The sequence below is a fragment of the Stegodyphus dumicola genome, chromosome 2 (genome assembly GCF_044657685.1).
Source record: "Stegodyphus dumicola isolate Sdum_Otavi_A_Nest chromosome 2, ASM4465768v1".
Taxonomy (NCBI): Eukaryota; Metazoa; Arthropoda; class Arachnida; order Araneae; family Eresidae; genus Stegodyphus; species Stegodyphus dumicola.
Window position 1 is genome coordinate 259,873,189 of NC_140769.1, and position 16,105 is coordinate 259,889,293.

The following is a 16,105-nucleotide window of genomic DNA, read 5'->3' on the forward strand; positions in this document are numbered from 1 at the left end:
CACCCACTGCTTGGCACGTTTTTAAGAATTGCACATACTCAGTATCCATGTGCACATTGACTTATTTTCACTTAGAAAAACATCCCAGAATTGCACAAAAATGGCATTGTGCACTCCCTTGTCTTTATCCATGTACACGTCGACCTATTTTCACTTAAAAAGTCAAAGAAAATTGACAAAAATTCATTTCTGCTTACTCTTGTAAAAAGTGCCAAACAAATATTTCTGCACTTTACCCTAATGAAAAAACTTATGAATTTATATACATAAAGTCAAAATTAATATTAAAAAACAACAGATTATGCTCTCATAATAATATATAATGTGAAACAGAAAATTTCCAAATTCATGATGCATGATTATTAGAAAAGAAATTACACAAAAATTTTAGATTAATAATGAAAAAAATTCATTTCTTTCAACAAATGTAAAAAATATTGTGTACTTTTGTTCAAACGTGTATTTGCATAATAAACAAAATTAACATTAACAGATTGAATACTCTAAAAAATGAAATTCTGTTCCTTTATATCATTAATGAATGCACATTATCAGAACACTCTATTTAATATGCTCATTACATTCAATCTGAACTAATGCAAGAAAAATCCTATAACCAGAAAGTACAACAGTTATGGGGATCAATGAAAAGGCTAAACTGCAAAGGAGTTTCACTTTTACCTAGATTCATACCTAGTAGAATACATGCCCATGTATTATATCTATCATGATTATATGTTTGAAGCATTATTAGTAGCGATTGTTGAACTGTGACTAACAGAAAGTAACTATTAAAAATCAATGTTCGGTCCTATATATATATGTGTTGTTTTTTTAAGCAAATTGCTTTCAGAAAAAATAATAAATACAAATTTATATAAAATTGCTTCTGTATGTATATATTGAGTAAACTGTGATGCAGATATGTAATGAATTCTCAACGTGCATTGGCAAATGTTTAATTCCCCCCCCCCACACACAAAATAACATTTGGAAGGAAATCAGACTAATATATATATCAAATATCTTTAAAAATTTATTCATTTTCAAATTATGCTAATGCCATTTTTACTCCCAAAGACCACTATAAAAACGAAATAGGAATAATAAAAGTTGGCAAATTTCAGTTTTTCATACCATACATGGAGGAATTCTGTTATTCTGTGAATGGAAAAAGATAGAAGCTTATGTACTTCTGATTATCTGATTTTTTATTTATTGGTCAAATACAAATTACTCAGCAGCATAACTTTTGAGGCAAGTGATGATTTTGCAAACATTCTTTGTTATAATCCAAGTTTAGTCCAAGAAAATTAATTTTTTTATGAAAACACGTTTTTTCTTCATACTTCATTTTTCTTCCACCACTGACTCATTATGTCATACTGTCACATGAAAAATGGTTCTTCTGTCTAAAACTGCCCAAAAAACAATTTAAATCCGTAGTTTCCTTGTACATGTCATAAGATAATTTCTGAACTACAACTTTAGTGAAATATTCCATATACATATTTTCTCTCATCAAATACATATTCCACTAAACCTTTATTTTACTTTTCTACAATTCTCACTACTGCCAGTATTTCCCAATTATGTTAATTCGTTAATGTATAGTTATTCACTCAGATATGTTTAGAAGGAACATATACATTCTCTATAACATCATGTTTCTACCCTGCTTCTGTAAGTATCTACACTTCTACCTTCATTGAAACACCTCAATATAGTTTCTTCGAAGTCTTTAAAACACAATAATGTACATCATCTGTATGACTCCATTATACAGATGCTTCACAGATTCGTAAGAGAAAGATACTTTCTGACTGAGAAAATGTGTCAGGAAAAAAAAAAAAATACCGTATTTGACGGCATATAAAACGCACCCTTATTTAGACGGCCACACACAAGGAGAAAAAGTTTCAATAGCGTGGTTTCTTTTAGTTCTCACGTTTCGTAAAAGCCAAATAAACAATTATTGAATGCAATTACCTTCATGTATAAAACTGTGTCCTTCACGTATAAGACGCAGGTAACTTTTAAATTTAGGAAAAAGAGTGTTTCTTATATGCCGTCAAATACAGTAATTTGAATTTTAAAATCTCAAAATGTAGATCTACTGCCAATAAGATGGCAGAAAGAGATGGTGTGTTGAAAGATCTAATTATTTTTAACTAGAGGATTTATGAATGAAACTTTTCTTAGATACAAGTGTTGATTGGTCTAAGAGTTAAACTTGGAAACCGATAGTCTAACATAAAATACTTGAAACATTAAAGTACATATCAGGCAAACAGTATATAAGCTATGTATCAGTATTTCAAAGGTAGAGAATATTTGAGGATTACACCACTCAAATGATAATGTCAGACAGCATCAAATTTAATGAAGAGATAATATTGCTACAGGATAATATATGGCCATATGTAGCTCTTTTGATATTGAACATACTATCAGAAATTAGTCCATTAACACTGGACATAACTGCCTAGAGCTTAGATTAAGTGACACTTATTTTCTGAACATTCTCAGCAATAAAGTACAAATTATATGAAGAACTTTTCTGCAGACGAAGAAATTGAATTCTCTACATTTATAGTATTAAAGAGTAAGTCAGAAAGTTCACTGTTTCCTGTTTTCCAATTGTTTATAAAACACCAATAAAATTATAATTATTGTGCAAAACATAAATTTAATATGGGAGGAATAAATACACGATCCATAATAGCAACCCATTTGGGAAAATAGAATTAGTTTAAAAACATCTAAGTCAGTTAAAGTATATACAGTCAAAAGTCGTTAATTCAGACACCCATAATCCGGACCACAAAACTTTCTGTGCATAGGCGTTTACGGCTGCGAATATGCGTGTGCGCGAGCGCATAATACGTTTACGCATGCACGTTTAATGTATAATGGACGGTATAAGCTAAGCTAAAATTATCTAATTCAGTTAATGTTGCAGATTGCGTTGTTCCTTAATCTTCGAATTGGATCGGGCTTATTATTTTTTGCAGACTGTTACAGTAATTTTATAAAAGTAAGCTTGAACTTTCGATTATGTCAAATAGAATTCCCGATATATATTTACTAATATGTAAAGGATCTACAAAACAAAAGTATGTTTTGAAATACGAAATCTGTTTATCAATTTCATGCTGCTCTGCGGCAGGGGGGGAGAAATGCCATGGAGAAACGCGCAATGAATTGGAAGTTGATCTGTCAGCACTATCCTTATCTTCAGGGCAGATGTTTTTATTTTATTTGGCTTATACAGTCAAAAGTCGTTAATTCGGACACCCATAATCCGGACCTCAAAGCCACAAACTTTCTGCTCATGCGTCGCGTTTACGAGAGCGCATAAGACCCTCACAGCTGCGAATATGTTTGTGCGCATGCGCGTTTAATGTGTAACGGAGTTATACGCTAAGCTAAAGTTATCTAATTCAGTTAATGTTGCAGATTGCGTTGTTCCTTAATCTTCGAATTGGATCCGGCTTATTATTTTTTGCAGACTGTTAGAGCAATTTTATAAAAGTAAGCTTGAACTTTCGATTATGTCAAATAGAATTTCCGATATATATTTACTACAAAGCGAAAGTATGTTTTGAAATCCGAAATCTGTTTATCAATTTCACGCCGCTCTGCGGCAAAGGGGGAGGGCAGAAACGTCATTATTAGATTATGATAGATTAGAAAGATTATGTCAAATAGAATTTCCGATATATATTTACTAATATGTAATTTGTATCTACAAAGCAAAAGTATGTTTTGAAATCCGAAATCTGTTTATCAATTTCACGCTGTGGATTGGAAGTTGATCTGTCAGCACTATCCTTATCTTCAGAGCAGATGTTTTTATTTTATTTGGTTTATAATTCCGTACTAAGTGTAGTATTTCATCTCGATATACTCCGTCTTTGATATGATTTAAATCAAGTTCCTCTCGCTTCCGATAGTGAAGAAAGTGACCCAGAGGTTATTGAAAACGAAAACATTTCGATTGACAAATTAGTCGGTATTCTCAACACAGCAATTATAGGACTTGAACAGCGGAACTTTGTAACTAAACAAGAAATTATGTCTGTTTAATAGAATTAAAGAGAAAGTATTGTCACATGAAATGAAGCAACTTAAATAACTTACATTGAAAGAAATGTTTAATAAAGTAAACAAATAAATATTAAACTTTTTCTTTTTGTAAATTTTGATACCCTTTAGATCATAATTGTTCTTTATTTCATAAATTACGGTTTCATATTTTTAATTTTGTAATTTCTGCATGCATCACTTTAAATCTTACCAGATTTATATACATCTATAATCCAGAATCGCAAAAGTCCCGACGAGTCCTGATTAACGACTTTTGACTGTATTACTTTAAATTCTCCTTTCATTATAAAAACTTCTTATACATACTATATAAGCAAATGTTGCTTTGAATCAGTCTTCTTATAAAAAACATGACAACTGAAGCTAGAAGTGTGAAACTGAATATGTGACCTTGTAGAATGGGTTTGGGAAGGTAGGAGGAAGAACAGGGACCATTCTCTTTTTTTAGGGGTGGAAACAACGGTTAGAAAATCCTCAGGGGTCTCTCAGATCTCTCACAGCAGTTAAAACTTAAAAATGAAAAAAGACACTTGTAATAGAAATGTTAATATTCTATGTGAATTATAGACAATACATGTAATGAATAATACCATGACTAAGCACTTATAAAAGAAAACAGATTAAGTATTTCCTGCCTCGGCATTTCAGAAAATAATTCTGCCATACAAAATGTAGCTAACTTTTGATTACATGATATTACAAGCATTTTCTTTAGATTTCTCCTACAAGTGGTTAAGACTGCTAAATACTGGAGTTCAATCTCGGTTCTGATCTTGGTAAACAAGCTGGCTGTACAGGGTTTTTTTTTTTTTTTTTTTTTGTTTTGTTTTTGTGATTTTTCGCATGTGTTTTGTGAATACGAGTCAGTTTCACCTATAAAAACCTTCATAAAGGCATCCTTCCTCAGGCTGATAATCAAAGTGCTTAACTATATTCAAATAACTTAATCTAATCTTGCCTTTCTTTCAGATTCTGTACTCACATGTTATATCTTCTATCTATTAAGATTTGTTCAAAGCAGGAGAATGGTCACCAAGCTTCTAACAATCTGACAGGAGCATACTCAAAACCATGTGATTTATAACAAAATCAATCATGTTTTCACCTTGAAAACTTTTATAACTGTTCCAAATTTTCTTAAGGATCTTAATAATCTTATTACAGTACAAAGTCTTTAATCCGGACTCGTCGGGACTTCGGCGATTCCGAATTAGGGGTTTTTCCGGATTATAGATCATCCATTTAAATCTGGTAAAGATGGCATGCAGAAATTATAAAATTAAAAATATGAAACTATAATTTATGAAATAAAGAGCAATTATGATCTATTCTATAAACATAATTTCTTGTTCAGTTACAAGTTCCGCTGTTCAAATCCTGTAATTGCTGTGCCGAGAATACCGACTAACTTGTCAATCGAAATTTTTTCCTCTTCACGAACCTCTCTGTCACTTTCTTCATGCCTTTATCCATTTTTTGCAGCAATTCCACTTTTTGTTTGATGGACATCGAAACATGCTTTCATTTTGTAGATCCTTTGGCAGCTCCAGAATCGGAAAATCTTTTTGACATAATCGAAAGTTCAAGCTTACTTTTTATAAAATTGCTCTAACAATCTGCAAAAAATAATAAGCCGGATCCAATTAGAAGATTAAGGAACAACACAATCTGCAACATTAACTGAAATAGATAATTAGATAATTTTAGCCTAGCTTATACTGTCCATTATACATTAAACGTGCATACGTAAACGAATTATGCACATGCATAAAGGTATTATGCGAATGCGTAAATGCTACACATGCGCAGAAAGTTTGTAGCTTTGAGGTCCAGATCATAGATCATTCCGGATTATGGACGTTCTGATTAAAGACTTTGTACTGTATTTATAAATGTGTTTATTGTTGCTTTTATATTTACGAAAGATATTTCCCTTTTTCTCCAACTCACTGTATTCAAATCGATAAGATGAATTAATGGAATGATACCTAATAATTCAGTTCCAGGTTCAAATTCGGTAAATGGGCTTGCTGTTTAAGCTGCAATTTAAATTTAACGAAGGGCTCATATTTTATCTTATGAAAAAAGAGCATCAGAGTCTAGCTAAATGTCTCACTTCTTAGAAAAAGAGAAAATATAAATAATTTGAATAAACAAGCAAATATCTTAAAAGCATTAAAAAATTAAGTTTATAAAATTATAAGCATTACATAATATTACAGAAATTACATAAAACATCAAATAAATTTATGTGACCCAAGCTACTCCACATTATCTTTTTCTCTCAAATCAGTTGATCTTGGAGGATCTATGCTGAATGATGGCTTTTCAAAAAACTTTTACATAAGGTTTAGGATTAAATTTTCTTAAAGTTTTTCATTTAAGGATATTGACGTTAAATCTATAACATCTCTTCTTGTCAGTGAAATATTGTTCATCAAGTTAAAAGTTAACACTAACATACAAAGTTCAGTGAGTAACATGTTTTTCTTTGAAAAAATAAATCGGCTAACACACACACACACACACACACACAAAAAAAAAAAGAAAGAAAGAAAGGAAAAAAAAAACAATAATTTTGAAAATTAGAGGCAGATTTAACAAAGGGATTGAGCCACCTTATCTCTTACCATTGTGTGTGAGTATTTTTGTGGTTTTCCTTAAATATGAGCCTATTTACCCTAGAAAATATTCACAAAAGCATGCCTTTTCAGCTAGCCCTCACATGCTTTGCATATTGAATTAAATAAACATATAAACTCTTCTTATTCTTAAAATGATAAAGTAATTAATTTCACATTACATGCAACAAAGCGTTTTAAAATTTAAGATACTGTCTTTAACAATTACAGTGCTGTGCTTCTCAGTTATATGTGAATAAACATCTAAATGTTACTGCTTGTGACACAACATTTGTTTCACCTTTCTATGCAGTTATAAGCATGAAAACACAGATGGCAAACAAACAGAACAAAACAGATGGCATGAAAATACCTAATCCATGCATTCTTAGTGACTGACATCTGACACAGATTTTATGTTGTATCTGTGAACTACACTGTCAGATTTGATTGAGTGAAATTGTGATTAAATTTCGGATGACTTCTCTGATTAAAAGTGAAATTAAAATCAAAAGATAAATTGAACAGTAAAATCAAAAAAGAAATGTTGTCCATAAATATATTAATAATAATTAATGATGAAATAGACATTTTAAATATTCATATAATAAATATATGCAATTCATATAAATATATGCATTTAAAATGATTTACTTTTGATCATATTTGCAGTTTTTATAATATTATTAAATGTGGACTTTAAATAAAGCAGTTGCATCATTTTAGCAGCATACATCAGTTGGATTTGGTTTGTTTAAATTATTGCAAAGCATGCGAGAGATATGTGCCTAAGAGAAAGGATGCCTTCAAGGAGGACATTCTGAGAGGAACTCGTCTGAATCCACATTACATATTGGGAATACCATGAAAACCCTCATAAAACTAACCCATTTGCTTGGATAATCAAACTACCAGACTTCAGTCGCTTTACTGTTTGGTTGCTGATCAGTTGCAAAGTAGCGAATAATAATATCTTCCTAGGTTATTGTTATGAATTACATGCAAGAAAGTTCAGTTTTGAGAAGCAAGAAAGAAAGTCTTAATAAAAATTAATACAGTCAAAAGTCGTTAATTCGGACACCCATAATCCGGAATGATCTATAATCCGGACCTCAAAGCTAAAATCTTTCTGTGCATGCGTGGCATTCACGAATGCGCATAGGCATTTACGCGTGCGCGCAAGTCCTTTACGATGGCGCATATGCATGTGCGCAAGCGCAGAATACGTTTTTGCGTGCGTGTTTAATGTATAATGGACAGTATAAGCTAAAATTTTCTAATTATCTATTTCGGTTAATGTTGATGATTGCGTTGTTCCTTAATCTTCAAATTGGATCCGGCTTATTATTTTTTGCAGACTGTAAGAGCAATTTTATAAAAGTAAGCTAGAACTTTCGATTATGTCAAATAGAATTTCCGACGCTGGAGCTCCCAAAGGATTTGTGGTCATGGCCTTGCGCCCTCCGATAAGTGTGGCAACCCTAGAGGAGAAGTTTCTTACGAGTAGCGAGCAGAGTGAAACAGGCAGGCTGTCGGGCAGTGTGCGCGAAGTTCCGAAATAAAGCTTAATTTTTATTGTGCACTACGTCTTGTTCATATTTATATCAATGCAGTGGGAACATAATCTGTGATATGGAACTCGAGGATTGGTGGTAAAACATAACAGGAAATCACCATAATGGTAACCCGGACTGTGTTAAATCGTATGAACAGTTCTCAAGCACTTTCGGTTTTGACTACAAGCCATCACTCAGATCTCAAAACCAGAAGTAATGGATTACATCGGTTTTCATCCTCCGAATCACAGATGAGTAGTAATTATAGATCATTTTATAATTCTGTTTTCTACTTATCATTTAATTCCATTTTCTTTAGTTTAATTTTTGCTTTTATTTTGGCTTAAAAACCTTGCACAATGTCTGATGTTTATGCCGTCCAAATTCCGGTTTATAACCAATCATACCCATCTTTATGGTTTATTATGTGTGAAAGTACCTTTGCTCTTGCCACCCCCAAACCTATCACAGAATCCATTACTAAATATAATTATGTAGTTGCTCATCTTCCTCCAGATATTGCATCAATAGTACGGGATTTACTTATGAAACCAGACCCTATTGATCCATATGCAAAGCTTAAAACTGAGTTAATAAATCGTTTGGGAGAATCTTCTCAGCAAGAAATTCGCCAATTATTATCTGGAGAGGAATTAGGTTCTCGAAAACCTTCCGATTTGCTTAGAAATATGAAACGTCGAGCAGAATCTTTAAATGTTCCTGATAACTTAATGTTAGAATTATTCCTTCAACGTTTGCCTTCGACTGTTCAGTCTATTTTGGCAGCGGTTTCCAATTTAACTGTAGATAAAGCTGCAGAAATTGCCGACAGAATTTTAGAAGTAAATCCAACCCCAGTGACTTGTGCCGTTTCTCGCACAGTCGATCAGTCTCTTGAGGATAAATTATTTAAGCAAATAGAAAAATTAAACAAACGTATTGATCGCATTTCTCTTTCTCGTGGTCGCTCGCTAAATCGCAGAGATCGCAATAAGGAAAGAAGCAATTCCAAAAGAAGAGATTATTCTGTTTGCTGATATCATAGACGTTTTGGAAAAAAGTGTAGAGATGACAAATGTACAAAACCTTGTTCATGGCAGGGAAACGAAACCAGCAAAGAATAGAGGCGACTTATTCTTTGCCTCAAGTTTCACGTCGCCTGTTCATTCGTGACCGTAGAACAAACCTTTCATTCTTGGTCGATACCGGCTCTGATGTGTCCTTACTTCCAGCAAATAATTCTCAAAAACGGAATTCGTCCCAACAAACACTTTTCGCTGCTAATTCTTCTACTATTCATGTTTATGGTCAAAAAACACTTTCTTTGGATTTCAAATTAAGACGACAGTTTACATGGACTTTTCTTATAGCAAATGTTAGTACACCCATTCTTGGAGCAGATTTTCTCAATTTCTTTGAATTGGTGCCTGATCTCAGAAATAAATGTCTCAAAGATTTAAAAACGGATTTTAAAACCGTTGGTTGCGTGAAAAATGGAAGCATTTATTCAGTAAAAACTGTATTTAGTGATACACCATATCACAAAATTTTAAAAGAATTTCCTTCAATTACTAGATTACCAGATCCTAACCAACCTGTTAAACATAACACCGTTCATTATATCATAACTAAAGGTCCACCTGTGGTTGCAAAACCTCGTCGGTTAGCTCCAGATCGCTTAAAAATAGCAAAACAAGGGAAACTCTGTGGTGATGGCGATAAGGAGCGCGCCTTGCGCCCTCCGATAAGTGTGGCAACCCTAGAGGAGAAGTTTCTTACGAGTAGCAAGCTGAGTGAAACAGGCAGGCTGTTGGGCAGCGTGCACGAAGTTCCAAAATAAAGCTTAATTTTTATTGTGCGCTATGTCTTGTTAATATTTATATCAATGCAGTAGGAACATAATCTGTGATATGGAACTCGAGGATTGGTGGTAAAACATAACAGGAAATCACCATAGATTTACGAAACGAAAGTATGTTTCGATGTCCATCAAACAAAAAGTGGAATTGCTACAAAAAATGGATAAAGGCATATCCTTTGTTTATCTAACCGTTCCGAAATCTGTTTATCAATTTCACGCTGCTCTGCGCGGGGGGGGGGGGGACATCGCGGAGCGCAATGAACTCGAAGTTGATCTGTCAGCACTATCGTTATCTTCAGAGCAGATGTTTTTATTTTACTCGGCTTATAATTCCTTACTAAATGTAGCATTTCATCTCGATGTACTCCGTCTTTGATATGATTTAAATCAAATTCCTCGTCATTATAAATATCACGAATACAAATCAAATAGTTTTCTGGTTGCAATTTTCTAATTTCGGCTATGCGTAATGTATGCTTTACGCATGCGCGCGTTGAAAGAAATGTTTAACAAAGTAAACAAATAAACATTAAGCTTCTTTTTTTGTAAATTTTGATACCCTTTAGATCATAATTGTTCATTATTTTATAAATTACGGTTTCATATTTTTAATTTTATAATTTCTGCATGCCATCTTAGCAGATTTAAACTGATGATCTATAATTAAGACACAATAACATGCCAAATAAATACTAATTCAGAAGTCAAACAACAACAACAAAAAAAAAAAAAAAAAAAAAAAATTGTAAATTAACGCTGATTTTTGTTGTTTGACTTCTGAATGATGATCTATAATCCGGAAAAATCGATAATCCGGAATCGCCGAAGTCCTGACGAGTCCGGATTAAAGACTTTTGACTGTATGTCAAATTTAAAGTGAATATGTTGGTTTTTTTGTACAATACATGAACATATATATATATAATAAAATAAATAAATCAGAGCAGAATATACTTTATTACTATAAAAAATTTTATGTGATAGCATAGCTGCAATTAAATGTCTATTTAAATGAGAAAAATCTGTCGATTTCACTTATGTGATGATAATGGATTTTCAATCATACTTTCGGAAGTACTTTGAAATTATGCAATGAAGATATTAATTATAAAAGTGGATTTTTGATTCTATATTTTTATGGAATTTTATAATATTGAAAGATATTCAAAGACAGATCTTAATTGTACTAATTTTTTCAACTAAATAGATAACTTTGTCAAGAAAAAGGCTCATTATTACATGATCATTTTGCTTCCACTAGGCTTTATATATTGTTATCACATTTAACTGGTTAATTTTACATCCATATGCTTAATATCTACAGTCAAAAGTCATTAATTTGGACACCCATAATCCGGAATGATCTATAATCCGGACCTCAAAGCTAAAAACTTTCTGCGCATGCGCCGCGTTGGCACATGCGCACAGGCATTTTACGCGTGCGCATAAGACCTTGACTACTGCGCATATGCACGTGCGCGAGTGCAGAATACATTTTCGCCTGCGCATTTAATGTATAACGAACGGTGTAAGCTAAAATTATCTAATTATCTATTTCAGTTAATGTTAATGATTGTGTTGTTCCATAATCTTCGAATTGGATCCCGCTTATTATTTTTTGCAGACTGTAAGAGCAATTTTATAAAAGTAAACTTGAACTTTCGATTATGTCAAATAGAATTTCCGATGCTGGAACTTCCAAAGGATCTACAAAACGAAAGTATGTTTCGATGTCCAACAAACAAAAAGTGGAATTGCTGCAAAATATGGATAAAGACATGAAGAATGTGACAGAGAGGTTAGTGAAAACGAAAATATTTTGATTGACAAGTTAGTCGGTATTCTCGGCACAGCAATTAACGGGACTTGAACAGTGGAACTTCATAACTGAACACGAAATTATGTCTGTTTAATAGAATTAAAGAGAAAGTATTATCACATGAAACGAAGCAACTTACATTGAAGGAAATGTTTAATAAAGTAAACAAATAAATATTAAGCTTTCTTTTTGTAAATTTTGATACCCTTTAGATCATAATTGTTCTTTATTTCATAAATTGCAGTTTCATATTTTTAATTTTAGAATTTCTGCATGCCATCTTACGAGATTTAAACTGATGATCTATAATCCGGAAAAATCGAGAATCCGGAATCGCCAAAGTCCCGACGAGTCCGGATTAACGACTTTTGACTGTACTAGCTTTAAACACATTTATTAACCTTTTGTAAATTTCATTACTGATAACATAAGATTCATTTTTAGCAGTGTTTCAACAATTTGTCTTAGCAGCACTTAGTATTGAAAATTAGAAATAGCTTTTTTTTTTTTCCCACTATTCTAATCAAGAGCTTATTTTTTAGGATTGTCATTTGGTTCAGATATATTTATCCTTGACGGGTTTTGATGATGATCCGCCATTTTTCCGTCAAAGCTGGGTCTGCCGTGATGACAAAAGTTTGTCGCCAAAAGGAAGAATACTAAAGCTGTTCCTGAGGTTTCTCACCTGTGTGAATCAGCATATGTTTATTTAAAGATGCTTTTTCTCTAAATGACTTATTACATGCATCACACACATAAGGTTTTTCTCCTGTGTGAATAAGCATATGTTTATTTAAAGCTTTCTCTTCTCTAAATGACTTTTTACATACCTCACAAGCATGAGGTTTCTCTTCATTGTGAATAAGCATATGTCGGTTTAAAGCACCTTTTAGTCTAAATGACTTGTTACATACCTCACACACATGAGGTTTCTCTCCTGTATGAATAAGCATATGTTTGTTTAAATCACTTTTTTCTCTAGATGACTTATTACATACCTCACACACGTAAGGTTTCTCTCCTGTATGAAAAAGCATATGTTTGTTTAAATCACTTTTTTCTCTAAATGACTTGTTGCATACTTCACACATATAAGGTTTCTCTCCAGTGTGAATAAGCATATGTTTATTTAAAGACCTTTTTTCTCTAAATGACTTGTTACATACTTCACACATATAAGGTTTCTTCCCAGCATGAATCAGCATATGCCCAAACAAATGATTTTTTAATCTAAATGACTTGTTACATACCTCACACACAAAAGGTTTCTCCCCAGTATGAATAAGCATATGCCCGAGTAAATGAGGTTTTAATCTAAATGACCTGTTACATACTTCACACACATGAGGTTTCTCGCCGGTATGAATAAGCATATGCCCAAATAAATGACCTTTGTATCTAAATGACTTGCTACATTGCTCACAGGTATGAGGTTTCCTTTTTGCATGATTAAGCATATGTTTGTTTAAAGCACTTTTTTCTCTAAATGTCTTGTTACATACCTCACAAACATCAGGTTTCCCTCCTTTGTGAATAAGCATATGTTCATTTAAAACAATTTTTTCTCCAGATGACTTGTTACATACCTCACTTGCATGAGGTTTCTCTTCTATGTGACTATGCATATCTGTAGTTTAACCACTTTTTCCTCTAAATGATTTGTCACATACCTCACATGCATGAGGTTTCTCCCCGGTATGAATAAGCATAAGCGTGTATAAACTACCTTTTGATCTAAACCTTGCACACATGAGGTTTTTCTTCTGTGTGAATAAGCAAATGCTTCTTAACACACTTCTCAATATAAAGGATTATTACATACTTTGCACAAATGAGGTTTCTCTCCTGTATGAATATACATGTTTCATTATAGAACTTCTGAATGTATAGGAATGTTTACATACCTCACACACGAGATTCCTCTCTTATACGAATAAACATATGCTTCATTAATTTATGTTTTCCTATAAATGATAATTTACATACCACACACAAGAGATATCTCTCCAGTGTGAATAAGCATATCCTTGTTTGAAATGCACTTTTCTCTAAATGACTTGTTACATAAATCACATTCACAGCGTTTTTCTCTTGTGTGAATAAGTATATGTTGTTTAAAGCACTTTTGTATCTAAATGAGTTGTTACATACTTCACACACATGAGGTTTCTGTGTGAATAAGAAAATTTCTGTTTAAAGCACTTCTGAATCTAAAGGAATTATTGCATACCTCACTCACATAAGGTTTTTCTCCTGTATGAATAAGCAAATGTTTCTTTTCATAACCCTTTAATCTAAATTACTTTTCACATGCACATATGGTTTCTCCAAGTGTGAATAAGAATACAATTGTTTAAAACACTTTTGAATCTAAAGGATTTGTTACACATGTTACACACAAGATTTTCCTTCTATGTGAATAAACATGTTTATTACCTTTCTCTTTCATTTAAATCATTGATTACATACCTCACATACATGAGGTTTCTTCCTGTTTAAATAAATATCTGTTTATTTAAAGCATTTTTTACTCCAAATTACTTATTAAATATACCTGTGTAAAAATGCGTAAGTACTTCTTTTCTTAAAATGCTTTGTTATACATTACACAGATGTATGGTCTCAGTTTCATGTGGGTGAGCACATGTGTCTTTAAAATAACTGTTTTTCCAAATTATTCATTGCATACTACAGAGAGTTACCTGTATCTGAACAAACGCATGAAACATTTCTTCTCCTGAAATGACTAGTAGTATACCTTATACTATAAAGTTTATAAAGTACATTGTTTCGTATAACTTGTTATGCTCCTCATAACGGATTTTATATTCAGCATATATACGAAACATGCGTCTACACTCACTTTTGAGCGTAGCCCGGTCCCTGGTTTCGGAATGAGAGAGGGAAAAGGGATTTCGTCACACTTTTATTATATTTATATTTTGCTTATAGCTTAGTTTCGGAATGACAGAGGGAAAAAGGGATCTCACTCAAGCGCTCACAAGCATATTCACAAAGCCTTCCGATTGGTTAAAACAAGAAATGTAGGGTTACAGAATCAAAGAATATGTATTATTTGAAAGAATGAATGATGGACCTCCTTTCCTCTTGTGCATCAATAAAAAAAAAAAAAAAAGGAAAGTAAGTAGGTTACTATAAATTACGAATTCCGCCAAGTGAATTATTCTTGGCGCAAACCTGAAAAAATTGCGCTAAGATAAATTTTTCGGTAAGTTTCTCGGCAAATTTTATTAAAATTTAATATTTACTCATAATTTAATTCGTAAATTCGAAATATGAAAAAAAAATCGGTATATCATTTCAGAAAAAGTCTCATTTTGTGTCAAAATACCTATATTAGAACAATGCTATATATAAATCTACTGCATATCCTAAATCGTGCTTTCGAGACATGAAAAAGCAAGTTGAATTTCGTCAATCGGCTTAGTAGAGCGGAAGATATATAACTCTCCCACTTTTTTTTTTTCCCGCAGTATACATTTTTGCTCATTGTAAACATCGCAAAGTGTAGCAGAAGTGTAGTGCCATCTTGTGGTCAGTAGAAATATGACGGAGGCCACCAAAAACACAAAAGAATATTTTCACACTGACAGGCTTGAGTATAAGTTGGCCCAAGGTTTCTAAAATATCCTAAAGGTTTGTGCATTCGAGTAGCTCAGCAGTCATTGGCTGCCCCTGTTTGTGACGTAGCTGGTAGACCTTAGGCTACTATAAAGGGTCTCTAGTAGCTCTACTTACCAGATGTTGCTTTCCACAGAGAAGAATGTGGCTAAAGTGCAGAATCGCCCACTTATTTGTTTGGCACTTTTTACAAGAGTAAGAAGAATTGGATTTTTGTCAATTTTCTTTGACTTTTTAAGTGAAAATAGGTCGACGTGTACATGGATAAAGACAAGGGAGTGCACAATGCCATTTTTGTGCAATTCTGGCGTTTTTTCAAGTGAAAATAGGTCGATGTGTACATGGATACCGAGTATGTTCAATCCTTGAAAACGCGCCAAGCAGTCGGCGATTCTGCACTTTCCCCGATAATGTTGCTTCTCTTTTATTTTGCGACACTTCACTCAGGTTCTCCAATTTCGTCATGCCCTTCCTAGGAATCTTTAAAGAGATGGAA

General features: G+C 32.8%; 1 protein-coding gene across 1 annotated transcript; it reads right to left on the minus strand.

Moving 5' to 3' along the window:
* Window positions 1-471: 471 nt before the first annotated feature.
* On the minus strand, window positions 472-15,604 carry LOC118188996 (uncharacterized). The gene has a single exon (XM_085812091.1). The coding sequence runs from the start codon at window positions 13,590-13,592 to the stop codon at window positions 12,627-12,629; it is 966 nt and encodes a 321-aa protein (XP_085668217.1). The 5' UTR covers window positions 13,593-15,604; the 3' UTR covers window positions 472-12,626.
* Between the last annotated feature and the right edge of the window lie 501 nt (window positions 15,605-16,105).